The following is a 21,143-nucleotide window of genomic DNA, read 5'->3' on the forward strand; positions in this document are numbered from 1 at the left end:
TTGAGCCTTATTTAAAAATAACTTTTCTGAGCATCAAAACAACTCCAGAAATTCCAAGTTATATAGGTGAAAGCGAGTTACAAAAACTCACTTCAAGGGGGGAACACCACCAATATCAACCTGATAATGATCTCAGCTCTTGTAGAAAATTAGCAGTCTCAAAAACTCGCCACCTCTAACAGCGAATAATTCTTCCTCTTTTTAAATTTCCCTAACTGTTCACTTGCCTACTTGCAGCCAACCAATCAGTGACAAATGTACCTGAAGACCAGTTAGAACATCTCCCCCACTTCCAAAAGCCATATCTTAACAAAGCACCTGCCAAATATACACTGGCTCAGTATTTCTTCATTTCACTCAATGAATTTACTCTTTGCTAACACCCTTGAACTCCTGCTGAAATGAAATTTACTGGAAATGGGGTTTTTTTTTTGATGCAAGTTCACAAATAAACTACTTTTGTTAGTGTTGTGTGCGACATAGTTTTGTGTTTGATATGTTTCAGAAGTGGCAATAAAGAATAATGGGTAAGAAAAAAAACGTTCAAGTGGTTGGAACAAGGAACCAAGGAAAACAGTGAAAAATCGAATTATGCCTAGAGAAAAAAAAAATCAAGTCTCATAAAGAAATATTTCCCATCACCAGGGCTTTGTAATGTCAATTCAGCAAGATTTGTGAACTGTCTGGTATGTCTTCCATTACTCTCTGTTATGAATGGGAGGGTTTTTTTTTTAACCTGGTCTAACATTATTTGCTGGGTATGACTATAGAATGAGGTCAATTTTCTTTTCATTTTGTAAGTTGTCAGACCATAAGGAGCCATTTCTAGACTCGATGGAGAGGCAATTTAATCAATTCGTTAGGCTGGATGTGGAACTTCTCTGGCGATTTTAGGGTCTATGGATTTTAGGTTGTCTCCCTGGTGCAGGTGCATAAAGTGTCCTCTGGATGGAGGAAATGTAAAACGGACATTTGCCGATCAAAACATTATAATGGAAAATACAATTAATTGTTTTCCCAGCAATTTCTCTTTCATTCCTGAGCATGTAGCTAGTAGGCTCCATTTTCCAGCTCTCAAGAAACTGAGTTCCTGGGATTGTGTTCCCGTGACTGAAACGTGAGCGTGAGTCATGTGCTCCTTTCAAGTTAGTCTCCTGAAACTTTCCGTGTGATCTTCTGCTCACTGTCAGTCTTTGTCATCGGCTGATAGAATTCATACTGCAAGACATGGGAAAACCACTAAGCTGAGAGACTCTGGGTCACTGAACCACAGGATGATTTCCCATAGAACAACGAACTGAACAGTATGTAAGCAAAAACGTCTATGACCATGGCACTGAAATACTGGAATCTGCTTGTATGGCAGCTGGTATTATTCCCACTAACGAATACAGAACATTTCCTGTAAGTCGATCTACATGCTGTTTGAAGTAAGTCAGAAGTGAGGGGCTATATGATGAGGAAAACTGTCAAACTGCTCTAACACAATTTAATGCCACAATTATTTATTTGTGAGCCCTCAACTCAGTCTCCAAATCGAAACAAAAATGGCTAGCACACATAAAATTAGCACAGGTGTTAGACAGAAAATAGCTCGACATGAACCCTATTTTAACAAGCTTTTCTTATTTATTTATTTATTCATTCATTTACTTTTAATATGAAATTTATTGTCAAATTGGTTTCCATACAACACCTGGTGCTCATCCTAACAGGTGCCCTCCCCAACAAGCTTGTCAATATAGGACAAGCTAATCAAATGTTCTGAGCTTCCGTTGGGGCAAATAATGCCTGCCTCACACAATTATATACTGATTAAGCTAGAACATAGTGCAATGTCATAAACAGAACAAAATGTTCAAGAAATGTTTCCTTTCCTTTCCGTTCCATTCCCTGCCTTTTTAAATTTCCTCCTCTATATTGTCAATCCTTTCCATATAACTATTGAGACACTTATTAATCGTGTTGGTTTGTACTTACAATTACTGACTTTTGTCTGTTCCATCTATGTGATGTATTGCACTTATTAATTCGCATATGTTTAACCATCCTTGAATCCTAGGGATAAATCCCACTTGATCATGGTTTATGATTTTTTTCATGTGCTGTTGAATTAGGTTTACTAGTATTTTATTGAGAATTTTTGCCACTACATTCATCAGAGATAGTGACCTGTAGTTTTCTTTTTTTGTAGAATGCATATCTGGCTTTGGCAGCAGGATAATGCTGGCCCTGTGAAATTTGGGAGCGTTCCTACCTCTTCAATTTTTGGGACGAAGCTGAGAAATACTGGTGTTAATTTTTCTTTAAATGTTTCGTAGAAATCACCCATGAAGCCATCTGTTCCTGAGATTTTCATTCTTAGCAAAGTTTTGATTACTGGCTCTTACTTGTTAATGATCTGTTCTGATTTAAAAATTGTTTTTTATCATTTAGCCTTGGAAGTTCATATGTTTCTAGGAATGTATCCATTACATCTAGGTTGTCCAATTTGTTGGCATATAGTTGTTCATAGTAGTCTTTTATTAGCCTTCGTATTTCTATGACATCAGTTATAATGTCGTTTACAAATTTATTAACTTGACTCTTTCTCTTCTTTTCTTGGTAAGTCTAGCTAAAGGTTTGGTATTTTTGAGTATCTTTTCAAAAAACCAACCTTGTAATTACATAGATTTTTTTCTATTATTTTCCTTTTATCTATTTCATTGTTTCTGCTCTGATCTGTTATTTCCTTTCTTCTGCTAACTTTGGGCTTAATTTGTTCTTGGTTTTCTATTTCCTTGAGGTATAAAATTATGTTGTTTATTTGAAATTTTTAAAACGTCAGAATGCATTGCTATAAACTTCCCTCTTAGAATAACTTTTGCTGCGATCCATACATTTTAGTATATTGTGTTTCCATTTTCACATTTTCAAGATATTTTTTGATTTCCCATTTTATTTCATCGTTGACCCATTAAATGTTCAGGACTGTGTTGTTTAATTTCTACATTTGTGAATTTTCCAGTTTTCTTCCTGTTATTGATACCTAGTTTCATGCCACTGTGGTTGAAAAGATTTTTGATCTGATTTTAATCTTTTTGACTTGCTAAAACTTGTTTGCGACCTAAGATAGCATCTATCCTGGAGAATATTCAGTGTGTACTTGAGAAGAAGGTATATTCTCTTCCTGTGGGATGTGGTGCATTGTATATGCCCATTAGGTCCATTTGATCTAAAATATAGTTCAAATCCAAAATTTCCATATTGATTTTGTCTTGATATTTATTCAGTTGTTGAAAGTGGGATACTGGAGTCCTTTACTATCATTGTATTGTCGTTTATTACTCCCTTCAGATTTGTTAGTATTGTTATGTTTCCTTAATATATTTAGGTGCTCTGAGGTTGGATGTGTGTGTGTGTGTGTGTGTGTGTGTGTGTGTGTGTACAATCATTATATCCTCTTGATGAATTGATGCTTTTATAATTATGTAATGATTATTGGTTTCTTATTACTGTTTTTGACATAAAACCTATTTTGTCTGATATAAGTATAGTTACCTCTGCTCTCTTTAGTCTCCATTTGCCTGGAATATCTTTTTGCATCCCTTCTCTTTGAACTTATGTGTGTCTTTGAAACTGATATGAGTCTCTTGTAGATAGAATATGCTTGGGTCTTGTAGGGTTTTTTATTCATTCAGACATACTATATCTTTTGATTAGAGAATTTAATGCATTTATATTTAAAGGTAAGGACTTACTATTGCCATCTTGTTATTTGTTTGCTGAATGTTTTGTAATTCCTTTGTTTCTGTCTTCCTTTGTGAACTGATAATATTTCTGTTGTGATATATTTTGATCCTTTGTTCTTTTTCTCATTTGTTTCTACTATAGGTTTTTGTTTTGTGGTTACTCTGATGCTGACTAGAACACTCTATAGGTACAACATTCTATTTTAAGCTGGTTTCAATTTAACTTCAATTGCACACAAAAAGTCTACTCTTTAATTCTCCCTTCCCATTTTATGTTTTTGATATCTCTCTTTACATCTTCTTATATTGTGTGCCTATTAAGAAATTATCATATGGGGCGCCTGGGTGGCTCAGTCGGTTAAGCGGCTGACTTCGGCTCAGGTCATGATCTCGTGGCCGGTGAGTTCGAGCCCCGCGTCAGGCTCTGTGCTGACCGCTCAGAGCCTGGAGCCTGTTTCGGATTCTGTGTCTCCCTCTCTCTCTGATCCTCCCCCGTTCATGCTCTGTCTCTCTCTGTCTCAAAAATAAATAAACGTTAAAAAAAAATTTAAAAAAATAAAAATAAAAATTAAAAAAAAAGAAATTATCATAGCAACAGCTATTTTCATACTCTTATTTAAAAAGTTAAGGGGCACCTGAGTGGCTCAATTGGTTAAGCATTTGACTCTTGGTTTCTGCTCAGGTCATGATCTCACCGTTCGTGAGTTTAAGCCCCATATCAGGCTCTGTGCTGACAGTGAAGAACCTACTTGGGATTCTCTTTGTGTCTCTCTCTCTCTCTCTCTCTCTCTCCCTCCCTCTCTCCCTGCCCCTCCTATGTTTGTGCTCTCTCTCTCTCTCCAAATAAATAAATAAACTTAATTTATTTGAATATTCTGAATCTGCCCATGCACTTGCCTTTACCAGTGCATCATTTCTTTTTATCTGCTTTCATGTTACTAATTAACACCTTTTTATTCCAGCTTGATGGATTCCTTTCAGTATTCCCTGTAAGGCAGTTCTTGTGACTTTGTTTGTTTGGGAAAGACCTTATCTCACTTTCATTTCTGAAGGACAACTTTGTTGGGTAAAGTATTGTTGGTCAGCTATTTCTTCTTTCAACACTTTGAATATATTATCCCACTCTCTCCTGGCCTGCCAGGTCTCTGCTGAGAATACCCTGATAGCCTTGTGGGGATTCCCTTGTATGAGATCATTTTTTTCTCTTGCTGCTTTAAACATTCTTTCTTTGTGATTTTAGACAGGCTTATAAACATATGCTTGGAGAAGGCTACTTTTGTTTGAAAATTTGAGGTGATCTATAGCAGTGGAGGTCAGTGACAGGAATTGGGCCAGCACTATGCAGGTGCACAGCTTGAAGGGGCTCAAGGTCATGATTTCACAGTTCATGGGTTCGAGCCCCGCATCAGGCTCTGTGCTGACAGCTCAGAGCCTGGAGCTTCCTTCGGACTCTGTGTCTCCCTCTCTCTCTGCCTTCACCCACTCATGCTCTCTCTCTCTCTCTCTCTCTCTCTCTCTTTCTCTCAGAAATAAATAAACATTTAAAAAAATTTTAAAGATATTAATTTTTCTTTTTCATTTTGGATTCCTTCTCTTTCTTTCTTCTTTCTTTCTTTCTTTCTTTCTTTCTTTCTTTCTTTCTTTCTTTCACCCTAATTGCTCTGGTTAGACCTACCAGTGCAATTTTGAGTGGAAGTGGTGAAATCAATATCTTTATTTTGCACTTTAACTTAGGGGAAAGAATTCTACCTTCCATTTTTGAATAATAATGTGGTTTCCTTCATAAGTGCCCTTCATCAAGTTGAGGAATTTTCACAGTATTTTAGATTTCTGCATTTTTCTTTTTATAATAAAAGTAGTTAGAGTTTGTAAAAAGCTTTTTTTTAAGTTTATTTATTTATTTTGAAAGAGAGGGAGAAAGTGGGAGAAAGAGGGAGAAAGAGGGAGAAAGTAGGAAAGGTGAAGAGAGAGAGAATCCCAAGCAGGCTCCACACTGACGGTGTGGAGCCAGCATGGGGCTCAAACTCACAAACCCATGAGATCATGACCTGAGCTGAAATCAAGACTCAAAGGCTTAACCCACTGAGCCACTCAGGAGCCCCTGTCAGAGGCTTTTTATAAATCAATGAGATGATCATATTCTTTTTTTTTTAACGTTTATTCATATTTTGAAAGACAGAGAGAGACAGAGCGTGAGCAGGGGAGGGGCAGAGAGAGAGGGAGACACAGAATCCGAAGCAGGCTCCAGGCTCTGAACTGACAGCACAGAACTTGACTGGGGCTCGAACTCACAAACTGCGAGATCATGACCTAAGCCAAAGTCAGACGCTTAACCGACTGAGCCACCCAGTCACCCCGAGGTGACCATATTCTTTTCCTTGATTCTGTTTAGTGGCTTATGACATTGGTTGCTTTTTGCATATTGAACCATCCTTGTATTCCTAGGATAAATCCTATTAAGTCCTGCTATACAATTATATTATTAGGTACCTGGATTTGGTTCACTGACATTTTGTTGGTTATTGTTGCATCTATATTCATAAGAAATATTGGCCTGTAGCTTTCATTTCTTGTAATGTCTTTATCTGGCTTTCTTATTGAGGTAATATTGACCTCACAGAATGCGGTGGTGATATCCTACTTGCTGTTTCATGGGCTACTTCAATGTAAAGATACATTTTAAAAATCCAATTTGGGGAAATTCTAGCCTTTATTTCTTCAAATACTCTTTCTGCCTCTTCTTTCTTCTCTCCCTCTGGAACTGTCATTATGCAAATGTTGGTACACTTGATGGTGATCCACAGGTCTCTTAAGCTCTGTTCGGCTTGTCTTCATTCTTTTTTTTTTCTGTTCCTCACAATGATTAACTCATTTGAAATATTTTGAAATTTGCTAATTCTTTTTTCTTCCTAATCAAATAATGATCAAACTCTCTAGTAAAATTTTCATTTCAGTTGTATTTTCAGCTCCAGAACTTATATGTAGTTCTTTTATGATCATTTCTGTATCATTATTGATATTCTCTAAAGCTGAGACATAATTATCCTGGATTCCTTTAGTTCCTTCAGTGTATTGAAGACAGTTGATTTAAAAATCTGTGTCCAGTACAATTTTTACTGTGTCCAATAAGTGTAATGTCATGCTTCTTCAGGAAGTTTCTGTTAATTTCTTTTTTTTCCCCCTGTGGATGGGATATACTTTCTTGTTTCTCTTCATATTTCAATTTTTGTTGAAAACTGAATATTGTGAATATATAGTGTGCTAACTTTGGGAATTCAGATTCTTCCAACTCAGGTTTTTGCTTTTATTGTTTTGTTTGTTGTAGATTGTATTTGTTTGTTTCATGAGTTTTCTAAACTATTATTATTGACTATATGCTTTGTGTGTGGTGTCTCATGCCTCTGTTGTAGCTTGAGGTCACTTACCTGCTTGTCACCTACCTGTTTCCATAAACACTATAGATGAGTCATTTTCATGATTTGACATTTATTTGGTTGTTATACCTTTTGGTATTTTCCATATATCTGAAACCAAGTTTCTTCTGATAGTTTGGCTTATTTTTTGTTTTTGTTTTGTTTAGCTAGCGTTTCTGTGAAGTTACAGACCCTTGGAATCCTTACTCTTCCATTTTTTGTGCCTTTCTCTCATAAAGACCCTGGATATTGCCTTTAGGGTCCGAAAATGAACCCATGATAATCTACCAAGATTATGCCCTTAAGTTAACCATAATTGCAAAGTCTTTGCTATATGGAAAGCGTAACACATTCCAGTTGACAAGATCTCATATTTGGCAGTGACTATTCAGTGTACTACAGATTTGTTTCCCACATATGATAGTACAAGTTCATAACACAGGTTGTCTGGGAAGGGGTAGGTTCTTTCCATGTCAACACTCAAAAAAACAGTTAGGTAGTTTCTACTTAATTAAATGTGTACTTACTATCTGACCCAGCAATCTAACTCAGAGATAATTGCCCAAATGAAATTAAAATCTAGTTCATGAAAAAATAGGCAAATGTTTAGATATACTTTATTCCTAATTCTGAGATACTAGATGGGACACAAGTGTCCCCCAACTGGGAAACACATAAATAACCTGTAATGTCCATATAATGGAATATAACCAGCAATGAAAAAAAAAATTACTGATGTATTATGGGTCAAATTGTGTCTCCTAAATTTTATATGTTGAAGTCCTAACTCCTAGTACCTCAGAAGATGATCTTGCTCAAAAATAGGGTCCCTACAGATGTAATAATTAAGATAAGGTCCCACTGGAAAAGAATGGGCTTCCAAGTCATTATGACTGGTGTCTTTATAAAAATGGAAAACTTGGGGAGACATACACACAAGGACAACACCATGTGAAGATGAACACAGAGATCAGGATGTGATAGCAGAAGACAAGGGATGCGAAAGATGGCCAGCAAACCACCCAGAAGCTAAGAGAAAAGTATGAAACAGATACTCCCTTACAGCTTTCAGAGAGAACCAACAGAACCACATTGCTAGCAGCTTGATCTTAGATTTCTAGCCTCCAGAAATGTGAGATAATAAGTTTCTGTTATATAGGACATCCAGTATGTGGTAACTTTTTATGACAGCTCTAGGAAATTAATATAGTTAATATGGATGGGTCTCAAATGCACCATGCTAACTGGGAGAAGCCAGAATCAGAGTCTACATGTGCTAAGATTCTCTTTAAATGACCTTCCTACAAAAACAAAGCAATATGGACAGAAAATGGTTTAGTAGTCACCTTAGGGCAGGAAGAGGGTTGATGGCAAAGAAGCTCAGAGATTTTGTTCAGATGATGGAACTCTTCTATATTGTGTTTGTGTTAGTGGTGGTGTGACTGGATGAATTTGACCCAGTTTGAACAGTTGTTCAATAACTACAATACTGAAAACTATAAATTTTACTGTTTGTAGATTACACTTTAATTAGAAAGCAGGGGGATGCCTGGGTGGCTCAGTCAGTTGAGCATCCGACTTCGGCTCAGGTCATGATCTCACAGTTTGTGTGTTCGAGCCCCGCGTCAGGCTCTGTGCTGACAGCTCAGAGCCTGGGGTCTGCTTCTGATTCTGTGTCTCCCTCTCTCTCTGCCCCTCCCCTGCTCATGCTCTGTCTCTCTCTCTCTCTCTCAAAAATAAATAAAACATTAAAATTTTTTTTTAAAAATTAGAAAGCAAGGAGACAGAGAAAACAAGTAATATAAAAACATGTGTGCACCCTCAACATATCCAATTAAGTCCCCATAGGAAAGCTAATTGATACTTTCCTAGAAAAGTGAGATAAGAGCTACAGATGCCCTCCTGAGGGACATCCCCAGAGACCTTATGTCTCTGTAATTCCCTCCTAATCCCCATGAAATAGCTTTTAAAACTCCCAGTATGTCTCAATGTGATCTCATTTCAAAAGGAGCAGACATGTGCTGAACCCCTTTGGCCATCATATATTTGTCTGAATGTTAGTAGTCATTAGTACATACACTTTCCTCCCATCGCCAAATCCTCACCTGAGGATTTGTCATGAACTTCCAATGATGGCCAGGGAACACGCCTCAAGATGAAAATTATATTCATTGACTTTAGAATGATAACCCCTCGGACAGGCATGTCATAGAGCCTGTTTCACAAATTTCTCGAATCATGCGGGAGAAGTAATTTTCTGCTTCATTTTAGAGATAAGAAGGTACACAAAGATTGCATCGTGGATTCAGCACTTCAACAAAGGTTCCTGGCTCCATGTCGCATTCTTCCCTTCATCTTTATTTACCTTAAACATGTTGGAACTATTTGACTAGTACCTGGTAAAGACTATCTCTCACAGTATGTGTGCATCATCCCATGGCTGAATTTCTGATTCCAAGCTAACTCTTCAGGATTGACTGTTCCTTCTTTCCCAGCAGCAAGGTAAGCTTCTATGTCCTATATACACTTTCAGTGAGAAATGTAATTCAAGCAAAACCAATAGGGCATCTACACATACTATGAATTATGCAAGCACAGAAATAAATTTCTTTTTTTAATATGAAATTTATTGTCAAATTGGTTTCCATACAACACCCAGTGCTCATCCCAACAGGTGCCCTACTCAATACCCATCACCCACCCTCCCCTCCCTCCCACCCCCCATCAACCCTCAGAATATTCTCAGTTTTTAAGAGTCTCTTTTGGTTTGGCTCCCTCCGTCTCTAACTTTTTTTTCTCCTTCCCCTCCCCCATGGTCTTCTGTTAAGTTTCTCAGGATCCACATAAGAGTGAAAACATATGGTATCTGTCTTTCTCTGTATGACTTATTTCACTTAGCATAACACTCTCCAGTTCCATCCACGTTGCTACAAAAGACCATATTTCATTTTTCCTCATTGGCACGTCTAAAGCAGTGGTTTGAGGCTAGACACATGTATCAAGACTTCCATCTGTGGGGAGTTTACTGATCATTGTGAAACATTATCATGCTGCTCTCCTAAAAGAGATTTTAAAAATAGATGGATAGGTGTGCTCTGATTGAGTAGCTGTTAATTTTATCTTGTTCACTATCTGTTGAAAGAATTAAGGAGGACAGCCCTGAACCAATGATTAGCAAGGGACAAATGTCCTTCTAAAGGCATCCAAGTCAAATGAAAAGATTAAAAATACGATTCCTACACAAGATGACATTCAAGTAAACAATTTCAAAACATGTAATTGGCCAAAACACAGATCTTCAGGCTAAAGACCAACAAACTAGGAACTTCTACCCAGTGATCCCTGCAATTAGACTGTGGGATAAAAATAAAGAGAGAAAGAATGAGTTTAAGAAAGGGGACAATTTCAACACAAACTAAAACATGGATCTTAAGAAAGAAATGAAGCAAAAGAATGGCTCCCATGAGGTAGCCGAAACAGCCACTCATGTAGGCAGAAGACAGACAGACTGAGAAACTCTGAAGGCACAGAAGAGCCCAGGAAACCAACCGAGTGTGTGATATAAAGCATATTGAAGAGGGATGCCAGCAGACCACTCAACCACGCTGAGCTTGTGTGTCACCCCAGACCTTTCTTAAGCCAACAGAGAGGCTACCATCCCATCCTACTAAGAATACTATCCCTTACACTAATCAGGTTCTACTAAATACTCCGCATTTTGCTCACTTTGATTTTTATATTATTATATACTACCTCATTTAATTCTTACAGTGGTCTTACAATAATACCTTGAGTGAAGTCTCATTACTATTTTCATTTTGTAGATGAAGAAAACTGGGAGTTAGGTTCGGACTAAAGACTCCTCAGTGGTGAATGCTAAGACTGACATGAACCTGGTCCCAGAGCCCAAGCTTTATACTCAATGCCATGCCCTCCCCAGACTGCCTCTGCTGGTTGTCCGAGCCCCTACTGCTACAGTGATGATACCACATGCACCATGGACGTATCTCTTGGTTCTGTCACTGTGAAACCCCAAACACTGAGTTTATGACATGGGAGAAAGACTGATCATGAATTAAGTTAAATTCAATGTGATTTAAATTCAGGTGAGACCAGTGGACTTGGGAATCGCTCCACCCCAGCACTAAGTTTGGCTTTGGCGATAATAATTTTGTAAACTTAAATATACATTACTCAAGCTCTGTGCTTCACACGTTAAATGGGGATAACGAGTAATCAATCTCATAGATTTGTTGAGAATAATAACTGAATATTCATACAAAGTGTCTAGAGCTTTTTCTGGCACATAAGGACCATAGATATAAGCATTCGCTAGGCTGAGAAAAACCGAATTGATATATAGATTCATTCAAGATGATTCATCATAATCAAGAAATTGCATTTTCTACACCACTGTTTACAAATCCACAGAATTGAAAAGTTGGAAAATAATTCATGGATATCTTTCAGTTTTAACAGTGTCAAACTCTACAGATAATTTGTGCCTTAACTTTTATTGTCTAGTCCATACTTTAAATCTGGAGAAACCTGTGAGTAAAAATTATTGCTATAATGAAATATTGTGTACATATGTGTGTGTATACACAAACAATATGGAATGAATTTCGCTTCAATCTCTCATTTGTTTATGACTTTGTTTCTTTATTTCTTATCACTACAGGGCATCTTGTGATTCCCAAAGAACACCATGAAGAACAACACAGAAGTGACTGAATTCATCTTGCTGGGACTAACCAGTGACCCAGAACTGCTGGCCCCCCTCTTTATCATGTTCACCCTCATCTACCTCATCAATGTGGTTGGAAACCTGGGGATGATGGCGCTGATTCTCTTGGACTCCCGTCTCCACACTCCCATGTACTTTTTCCTCAGTAACCTGTCTCTGGTGGACTTTGGTTACTCTACAGCTATCACTCCCAAGGTCCTGGCTGGATTACTTATAAGAGACAAGGTCATCTCCTACAATGCGTGTGCTGCTCAGATGTTCTTTTTTGCAGCCTTTGCCACGGTGGAGAGTTACCTCTTGGCCTCAATGGCCTATGACCGCTATGCAGCGGTGTGCAAACCCCTCCATTACACCACCACCATGACGACAGGTGTGTGTGCTCGTTTGGCTATAGGCTCCTATGTTTTTGGTTTTCTGAATGCTTCTGTGGATGTTGGAAACACATTCCACCTCTCCTTCTGTAAGTCCAATGTGATCCATCACTTTTTCTGTGATATTCCTGCAGTTGTCTCTCTCTCTTGTTCTGATAGACATGTCAGTGAGCTGGTTCTTGTTTTGGTAGCAAGCTTCCACATCTTTTTTGGTCTTTTGGTTATTTTGATCTCCTACCTGTTCATATTTATCACCATCTTGAAAATGCCCTCAATAGAGGGATACCTGAAAGCTATATCCACCTGTGCCTCTCACTTCACTGCAGTCTCCATCTTCTATGGGACAGTCATGTTTATGTACTCCCAGCCAACCTCCAGCCATTCCATGGACACGGACAAAATTGTATCTGTGTTCTATACTATGGTCATTCCCATGCTAAATCCTGCGGTGTATAGCCTGAGGAACAAAGAGGTCAAGAATGCTTTCAAGAAGGTTGTTGAGAAGGCAAACCTGTCTCTAAGCTTCACCTCCTAGGGTTGTAGAATCCACAGTGACCTACCTTCACTCCTGTCTGATCTTCTCCCTGCATTAACTCGCAGTTTACAGCCCACATTGCACTTAAATTACTGCTGTGATACTTTCCTCTTCAAAAGTCTCTCACTAAAAAAGAAGATAAAAAAGAAGATAATCCAGTCGTGTAATATCTGGATGAGAATAGCCATGAAGACCTTAAAGTGTTTAGAGCACTCTTGTCATGAACCGTAATTATATGTGATTTATTCACCTGTTCACATTTTTTCCACCACACGCCAATGCAAGTGTGTGTGTAAAACGCAGCTCAAACCCATGAAGGGAAGTGCATGCAAGGGTCCTCTATGTGCACATACACTCAAGAGGGGAAATTTGTTAAAAGAGGTAGCTGGAGTATGGCTAGTTTTTAATAAGAAAGTCAAAATAACTGTAGAGCAGAGTATAAATTAATGTTCAGCATTTTTAATTTTTTTTCTAGTTTAAAAAAACAATTCTAAGAGTCTAAAATGAAGAAAACCATGACATGGATTTTTTAATAAAAGTATGTGCTTTTTTGTTGGAACATTTTTTTTTTCAGAGCTATATATCTGTAAAATCTTGAAGGAGTTCATCTTTATGTCTTCAGAAAGTCGTTTGGTAGAAGAAGTATGGTGACATGATAACTTTCAAATGCAAGAAGACCAGAGTATCAGAAAAGGGGATCGAATGATAATAGAGCGGTTTCTCAATTTTTCTGTAAGAACCCCAACTGTGTAAGATACATGCACTGAGTAGTGATAATGTTAGCTATTTTTCTCTCTGGAAATACTATGAAATGGCTCGTGTCTCTCACACAGGGATACTTTAGTTTCCTATGAGCTACGTCATGTCCTGCTGCTTTCCTACTTCCTCCGTCTTCCTCCCTCACACTGAGCTCCCTACTGTCCCCGGACAATCCAAACTCATTCCTGCCTCAGGGCCTTTGTACATGCTGTCGCCAATGCTCAGAAAGCTCCCTCACTTCCCTCAGGTCTTTCCTTAAATTTTACTGTACCATAGTCACCCCACCCCTATGGACACTGTTCCCAACTTACTTAATCCATCATAGCTCTAATCAGCACTCAGCTATTTCTATTTATTTGTCCCTTTTTTATTCACTTACCTTTCTAGAATGTACACTGCCTAAGAAGGGTACCTTTGTCTTCACTACTAACAACTTCATCCTCAACATACAGCCTGTTTCACACTAATTTCTCAGTAAACATTTGTTAAATTACTCAATCAATTAATTAAACTCTGAGCCCAACAGTTGATATATTTGATAATATGGCTCATTACCTATTATATAATTCTTTAGAAAAGAATTTTAGAACATTTTATAAGACATAACTAGTTTTTCTTCTATTTTCTCACTCACTACTTATATTCCCCACTTTTGGAAAAAGTCATGTTTTCAAAACTATATTGCCAGATGGATAATATATAACATCTTTTAAATTAAAATTATCTCATGAAATGGCAAAGAATACATGAAATTAATTCTACCTACTAAATCACACAAAGTATATATACTTTCTCAATTAACAGAGCTTTAGAGTAAGTCATGAAATCAGGTAAGGAGTATATTTCAACTTCATTCTTTTTAAATACTACTTTAAGTATTCTAGTAGATTTACCTCTTTCTATAAATTTTTCAATCAGCTTACTAATATTTCCAAAATTCTTCCTCACATTTTGATTGAGATTAAGTTGAATCTGTTAATCAGCATGAGGAAATTGGCATATTAAAGTCTCCTAACCCATGACCATGATCTTCCTTTCCTCCCGTATAGCCTTTACTTGATTCTTTTCATTGGCATTTTCGTCTTCTACATTCTAGTATTGCACATATTAAGTTAGATTATACCTAATTGCAAATTAATGACCAAAGGGGCTCTGCACACAGTCCTCTCCCTCTACAGTGATATCATGTGGGACCATGTTGGGATTTCAGAGGCTAATGACTGGGTAGAGACTTTTAGAGACCTGGAGTTCTCAGAGGAACAGGACCCCTTTGGGGACATCCAGAGGTCCTCATCCGATCTATCTACAGAAGAAACTTAACTGAGTCTAGGGACTTTGCTTGAGTTGTTAAATGAGCACACAGATACATTTGGCTTACATTGTCATAAGTTCTATAAAATAAAGTTCATACATTTCAGTATGCTCGTTCCTGAGAGTTTGGATAAATGTATACAGTACATCACCCAGATCAGTATACAAAACAGTCCCATTCATCCGAAATTGTCTCCTGCTTCCTTTATGGTTAACCCCTCTCATCCCCCAGCTTCTCATAACCTCTGATCTGCTGACCCCCCCATATAGTTTTGCTTTTCAAATACAACATGCAACCTCCTGAGTCTGGCTTCTTTCCCTTAGCATAATGCAATTAAGATGCACGCATTTCCTTGCCTGTATCAGTAGTAGGTTCCTTGTCGTAAAGTTCTTTATTGAGATGTAACTTACATACCACAAAACGTACCAAAGTATGCAATGCGCTGGTGTTTAGTACTTTTACAAACTTGTCCAATCGTCACCCTGGTTAATTGTTGAAGACTTCCGTCACCTCACAAACTACATACCCAACCATCAGTCAAGGTCCATTGTCCTACAACCTCCCACCAGCCCTAGGAAACCACCAATTTACTTTCTGTCTCTGTAGATTGGCCTAGTCTGTATATTCCCATCATCCGTTATATCGTAATGGGATCATTTTTGACCGACCTCTTCCACTTGTCATGATGGTTTTGAGGTTTATTCATATTGTAGCAAGTACTGGTACTTCATTCCTTTTGGTTGCCTAGAAATACTCCTTTGCAGGCATAAACCACACTTCGCTTATTCACTCATCACTTGATGGACCTCTGGGTACAGGTAGTGCTGGTGTTTTAGGTATGGGTGCTCATAGAACAGCCTTGCGGCTGGTGTGTGAGGAAGGCACGAACACAGATCTGGGGTCAGGTGTGTGGGCAGTCCCGTGGCAAGGGAGGCTCCAGGATCTCAGCTGCAGGTGCTTGTGCACTGTCCATGCAGTTGAAGTAACTATCAAATAATGCAGAAAGAAATTAAACAAGACCCAAATAAGTTGAAAGATATCCCACGTTCATGAGAAGGAAATTTCAGTTTTAGTTTACGACATCACTGCGACCCAAAGTGATCCAGAAATTACACAGAATTCCTTTCAAAATTCCAGTAGCCTTTTTTGGCCAACACTAAACTGCCAATCTTAAAATTCATGTGGAACTGGAAAGGGCTCAAAATTGCCAAAGCAATCTTGGAAAACGAAGTCAGAGAAATCACACTTCTTGATTTTAAAACTTACTACAAATTTATAGTAATAAAAACAGCGTGGTACTGATGTAAGTGATGGGTCACTGGGTTCCACTCCTGAAACCAATACTGCACTGTATGTTCACTAACTTGAATTAAAAAAAAATAAGTTAAAAAAAGATAGACTAACCAATCAATGGAGTAGAATTGAGAGTTCAGAAATATACCCATATATATGCAGCCAATTGATTTTTGCCCGAATGACGAGCCCATTGAAGGTGAGAAAACAATCCACAGGATGGGAAATATATTTGCAAATCACACGTCAGATAAAGATTTGATATTTAGAATGTATAAAGAGCTCATACGACTCAATAATGAAAAAACAAAGAACACAATTTAAAAATAGATAAAAGACTTTAATATACATTTCTCAAAAAAAGATACACAAATAATCAATAAGCACATGAAGAGATGTTCAAAATCATTAATTAAGATTGACATTTAAATACATTAATTTAAGAAATGTAAATTTTTAAAAAAGAAATGTAAATCAAAATCACAGTGAGATACTACTTTACACATGCTAGAAAGGCTGTTTTTTAAGACCATATCTATATTTTTAATTTTTTAATGTTTATTTTTGAGAGAGACAGAGTGTGAGTGGGGGAGGGGCAGAGAGCAAGGGAGACACAGAACCCGAAGCAGGCTCCAGGCCCGGAGCTGTCAGTGCAAAGCCCGATGCAGGGCTTGAACCAGCGAACCGCAAGATCATGATCTGAGTTGAAGTCAGACGTTTCACCGACTGAGCCACCCGGGTGCCCCAAGACTATATATATTTTTTTTTTTTTAATTTTTTTTTTTTCAACGTTTTTAATTTATTTTTGGGACAGAGAGAGACAGAGCATGAACGGGGGAGGGGCAGAGAGAGAGGGAGACACAGAATCGGAAACAGGCTCCAGGCTCTGAGCCATCAGCCCAGAGCCTGACGCGGGGCTCGAACTCACGGACCGCGAGATCGTGACCTGGCTGAAGTCGGACGCTTAACCGACTGCGCCACCCAGGCGCCCAAGACTATATATTTTTTAAAGAAAACAATAAGTGTTGAGGATGTGGAGAAGTTGGAACAGTCACTGTGGAAAACCATTTGATATGTCCTCAAAATATAAAACATACAAATACCATATGACTTAGAAATTCTATTCATAGGCATATATTCCCCAAAATTGAAAACAGGTACTCAGATACTTGTATTCCAGTGTTCATTGCAACATTAATCACAACAGTCAAAAAATGGAAACAATGCAACTGTCCATCAGAAGATGAATGCATAAATAAAATATATCCTGGGTGGCTCAGTCAGTTAAGTGTCCAACTCGATTTCAGCTCAGGTCATGTGCTCACAGTTCATGGGTTCGAGCCCCATGTCGGGCTCTGTGCTAAGCATGAAGCTTACTTGAGATTCTCTCCCTCTCTCTCTCTCTCTCTCTCTGCCCCACCCCAACTCACATGTTCATTATCTCTCTCAAAATAAATGACTAAACATTTAAAAAGGAGGTAATAAATGATAAGGGGACTAGTATTCAAGGATCTATTAAAAAGAAAGACACGGAGACAACCAAACACGAATAGTTTATTATATGTTGTGTTAGGCAGGATAGACCATGTGACATGCGGTAGAAAATCGGCCCCCAAGTCCAACGATTTAACACAGCAAAGATTTATTTCTTACTTCTGCTATTACGCGTGCGTCACAGGTTATCCAGAAAAGAAGTCTCTCTGCATGTGTTCATTCAAACACCCGGGCCAATGGAGGCTTTGCCATCTGTAGCTACCTTCTCTGGAACATGCTGCCTCCTCGGCCACCATGGTAGGTGGGAGGCATTACATACTTGTGCACTGGCTTGTCTATACTTCAACCCAGAAATGACACACATTATACTTCTCCAGCCCGTTACGTAGAACTAGCTCGTGGCTCCACCTAGCTGCAGGGGGGGCAAGGAAGTGTGGGGAACAGATGTAATGTTTGTGTACTGCTAATTTCGTGCCACGGAATGTATCATTGCTTACTGATGATAAAATAGTAACACTTAAATTGATTGATCTCTTTTTTTAATGTTTTTTAAGTTTGTTTACTTATTTTGAGAGGGAGAGAGAGAACAGGGGAGGGGCAGAGAGAGAAGGAGAGAGATAGAATCCCAAGCAGGTTTCCTCACTGTCAGCACAGAGCCCAAGGTGGGGCTCGAACTCACAAACCAGGAGATCATGACCTGAGCTGAAACCAAAAGTTGGACGCTTAACCGACTGAGCCACCCAGGAGCCCTAAATTGATCTCTTGATATGTGCTAGACATCTCATTTAATCTTTAGGACTGTCCTATGAGGGATGTATAGTATTATCCTTGTGTTTATAAGTGATACTTTGAAGCTTTGAAAGACTGAATACCTTGGCCAAGGTTACCCTGCAACCGAACCAGAACTTGAAGACAAGCCCCATGACTGCTCAGCTCAAACTTGGCAGCAGCTAAACTGGACTGCATTGATAAAGGAGAGATAATTCCGCCTGGTGTTTGTGGTTACAGATGACTATGTGGGGGAAAGGATCCAATCTACCCAACTGATTTTCAACATAGGGAGGGAACTCCCCCTAAATATCCCCAAAGCAGCTCTGCACTGGTAAGAAAAATGGGTATTTTGTTTAAAAAAAAAAAAAAATTCTTAGGGACGATTGTAGGCCTTTCAGAAAAATGTAGCTATTGGTATGCCTGGGTGGCTCAGTTGGTTAAGTGTCTGACTTCAGATCAGGTTATGAGTTCACAGTCCGTGTGTTTGAGCCCCGAGTCAGGCTGTGCTCAGGCAGTGCAGAGGCTGCTTGGGATTCTCTCTCTCCCCTCTCTTTCTGCCCCTCCCCCACTCACACTTTCTCTCTCTCAAAAATAAATAAACTTAAAAACCAAAGATGTAGCTATGAGAAAGTTTGCGTGAGAGTCCTGACATCACCTAAGCCAAGATTTTAGTGAGGTTTATATTTTTGTTGCCTGGCGTGGCTGTGGCACCGCTGATTTGCTGACTGGGGGCTCCTCTCCTTAAGCTTTCATTCCCCCGTGTCTTCAAAAGCACTCTCAGCTCAAATACACACAGACATTATCTGATGGCTCCTATTAGGTTCAGGTCAGAAGGACCAACCCTGGATCTGGAGCCTCCTGAGATATCCACTCTCATGACACTAAATGTCCCCCCTGTGATTTATGGGGTGAAAAGGTCATTGACTTGGCCCTGGTATTTGTAGGAGCACAAGCCCAAGTGATGTCCTAGAACACAGCGCTCCACAGGTGGGGAAGGAGCTTCTCCAGCATGATGCTTTCCTGGATGTGGACTTCTGGTCAAGAGTGTGGCCATGAAGGTTTTCCATACTCCCTGCCTTGCACCCTCCTTTGTCTGTTCCCAGAGCAAAAGTAAGTAATAAGAAAACACACAACCATAACCAATTAGAATGAAAAGGGGCTGTAGGAGATCCAATCGTGTTAATTTCACAAATGAGGAAAACAAAGCCCAAAGAGGTGAAATGGCTCGATCATAGACCCCTTGTTAGCTATAGCTCACCATTCTTTCCACTGATTGCAATCGGATATCTTGAATGAATGATTGAGGTCATAGAGTCATAGAGGGAGACCGTGCCTCCTGATCTCTTTTATTTAGAACATGCTAGAAGAGTAGCAGTGCAAATATCATAGCTCCCTTTCTGAATCTCAGGGGTTGTAGAATTTCAACATCTGTTTGGGCATCTCGAGTGAAGAGTCATTTCTTTTAGCGTCAAAGTTGGAACTTTCAATATTATTGGCTGAATTTCCCTCAGGAACTGAGAGATGAGATAGACAATGGAAAGTAATGACTCAGATGGCTTGACTGAAATGTTAGCATCTTTTATGCTTTTCAAAAAACTTCCGTGTTTCCTGTCACATCAGAGCAGGAGAGTAGCCTGCAAGGGAGAGGCACAGCGTTTTGCATCTTGTGAATTAAGAAGATACAGCCAGCAGCAGATCTATACCCAACTGATTTTCAACAAAACTAGAATCAGAATTGGGCTTGTATTTGTGGTACAATCATACCCACACCCCTACACCTCAAACTCCCGGATCAAAAAGAGCTGCTTTGTGTTCTATTTGTACCTACAGACAGTATAGATATGGAATTTGCTCAAGATGTTGGCCATTCTTGGTACATCAATGGGATACAGAAATTAACTTTTTTCAAGATAAATGTAATTGGATTCCCATGTTTGTGCATCTGGGCCAAATCTGGCAACTCTAACAAGCACAGACATTGAGAAATTGAGGAACCATTCTTGGGAGCAAGTAACTTCATCATCAGTAGGGTGTTCTGGCATATTCTGGGCACTTCCATGATCATTCTGTAATACTTTATACACACTTTTATAAAAGCACTTGTCACTTTTGGGGGATAATTTCCAGAGCCGGCTGACTCTATGCCTTTAAAAAGTCAGGAATCGAGTCATTCATTTTGTAATACCAGCTGCTGGTACAGAGGTGGCTTATGTGCAAAGCCAGCTATCGGCGGGGGGGGGGGGGGGGGGGGGGGAGAACAAAAGGGAATTAACACTGTATACTTGGCATGAGCCAGGCATCATGTTAGTAGGGCTCCCTAAATCACTTAATTTCATCTTTTCAGCTGTATAAAATAGATACATTGGGAACTACATGAACTGGGTGTTTCACAGAAAATGAACTGAGGTTTGCAGAGTATAAGTAATGTTCCCAAGGTCACATCCCATCCAGGGTGCTAATCACTGAGTAACATTTTATCTATTATACTTGGTGTAAATAGTCACCTTAGGCTCTTCTTCTTAAGGGTTGTAATATGTCTATAACCTAACACATTTTTCCCTCTCTTTCCTTTAGAGTTCTACCAATTACTTTTTTTTTTAAATATGAAATTTATTGTCAAATTGGTTTCCATACAACAACCAGTGCTCATCCCAAAAGGTGCCCTCCTCAATGCCCATCACCCACCCCCCCTCCCTCCCACCCCCCATCAACCCTCA

General features: G+C 38.9%; 1 protein-coding gene across 1 annotated transcript; it reads left to right on the forward strand.

Moving 5' to 3' along the window:
• The first annotated feature begins 11,852 nt into the window (after positions 1 to 11,852).
• On the forward strand, positions 11,853 to 12,797 carry LOC109246948 (olfactory receptor 5B3-like). The gene has a single exon (XM_019415314.2). The coding sequence runs from the start codon at positions 11,853 to 11,855 to the stop codon at positions 12,795 to 12,797; it is 945 nt and encodes a 314-aa protein (XP_019270859.2).
• The last annotated feature ends 8,346 nt before the right edge of the window (positions 12,798 to 21,143 follow it).

Source organism: Panthera pardus, unplaced genomic scaffold, assembly GCF_024362965.1.
Source record: "Panthera pardus isolate Hobbes unplaced genomic scaffold, ASM2436296v1 HiC_scaffold_12, whole genome shotgun sequence".
NCBI classification, from domain to species: Eukaryota; Metazoa; Chordata; class Mammalia; order Carnivora; family Felidae; genus Panthera; species Panthera pardus.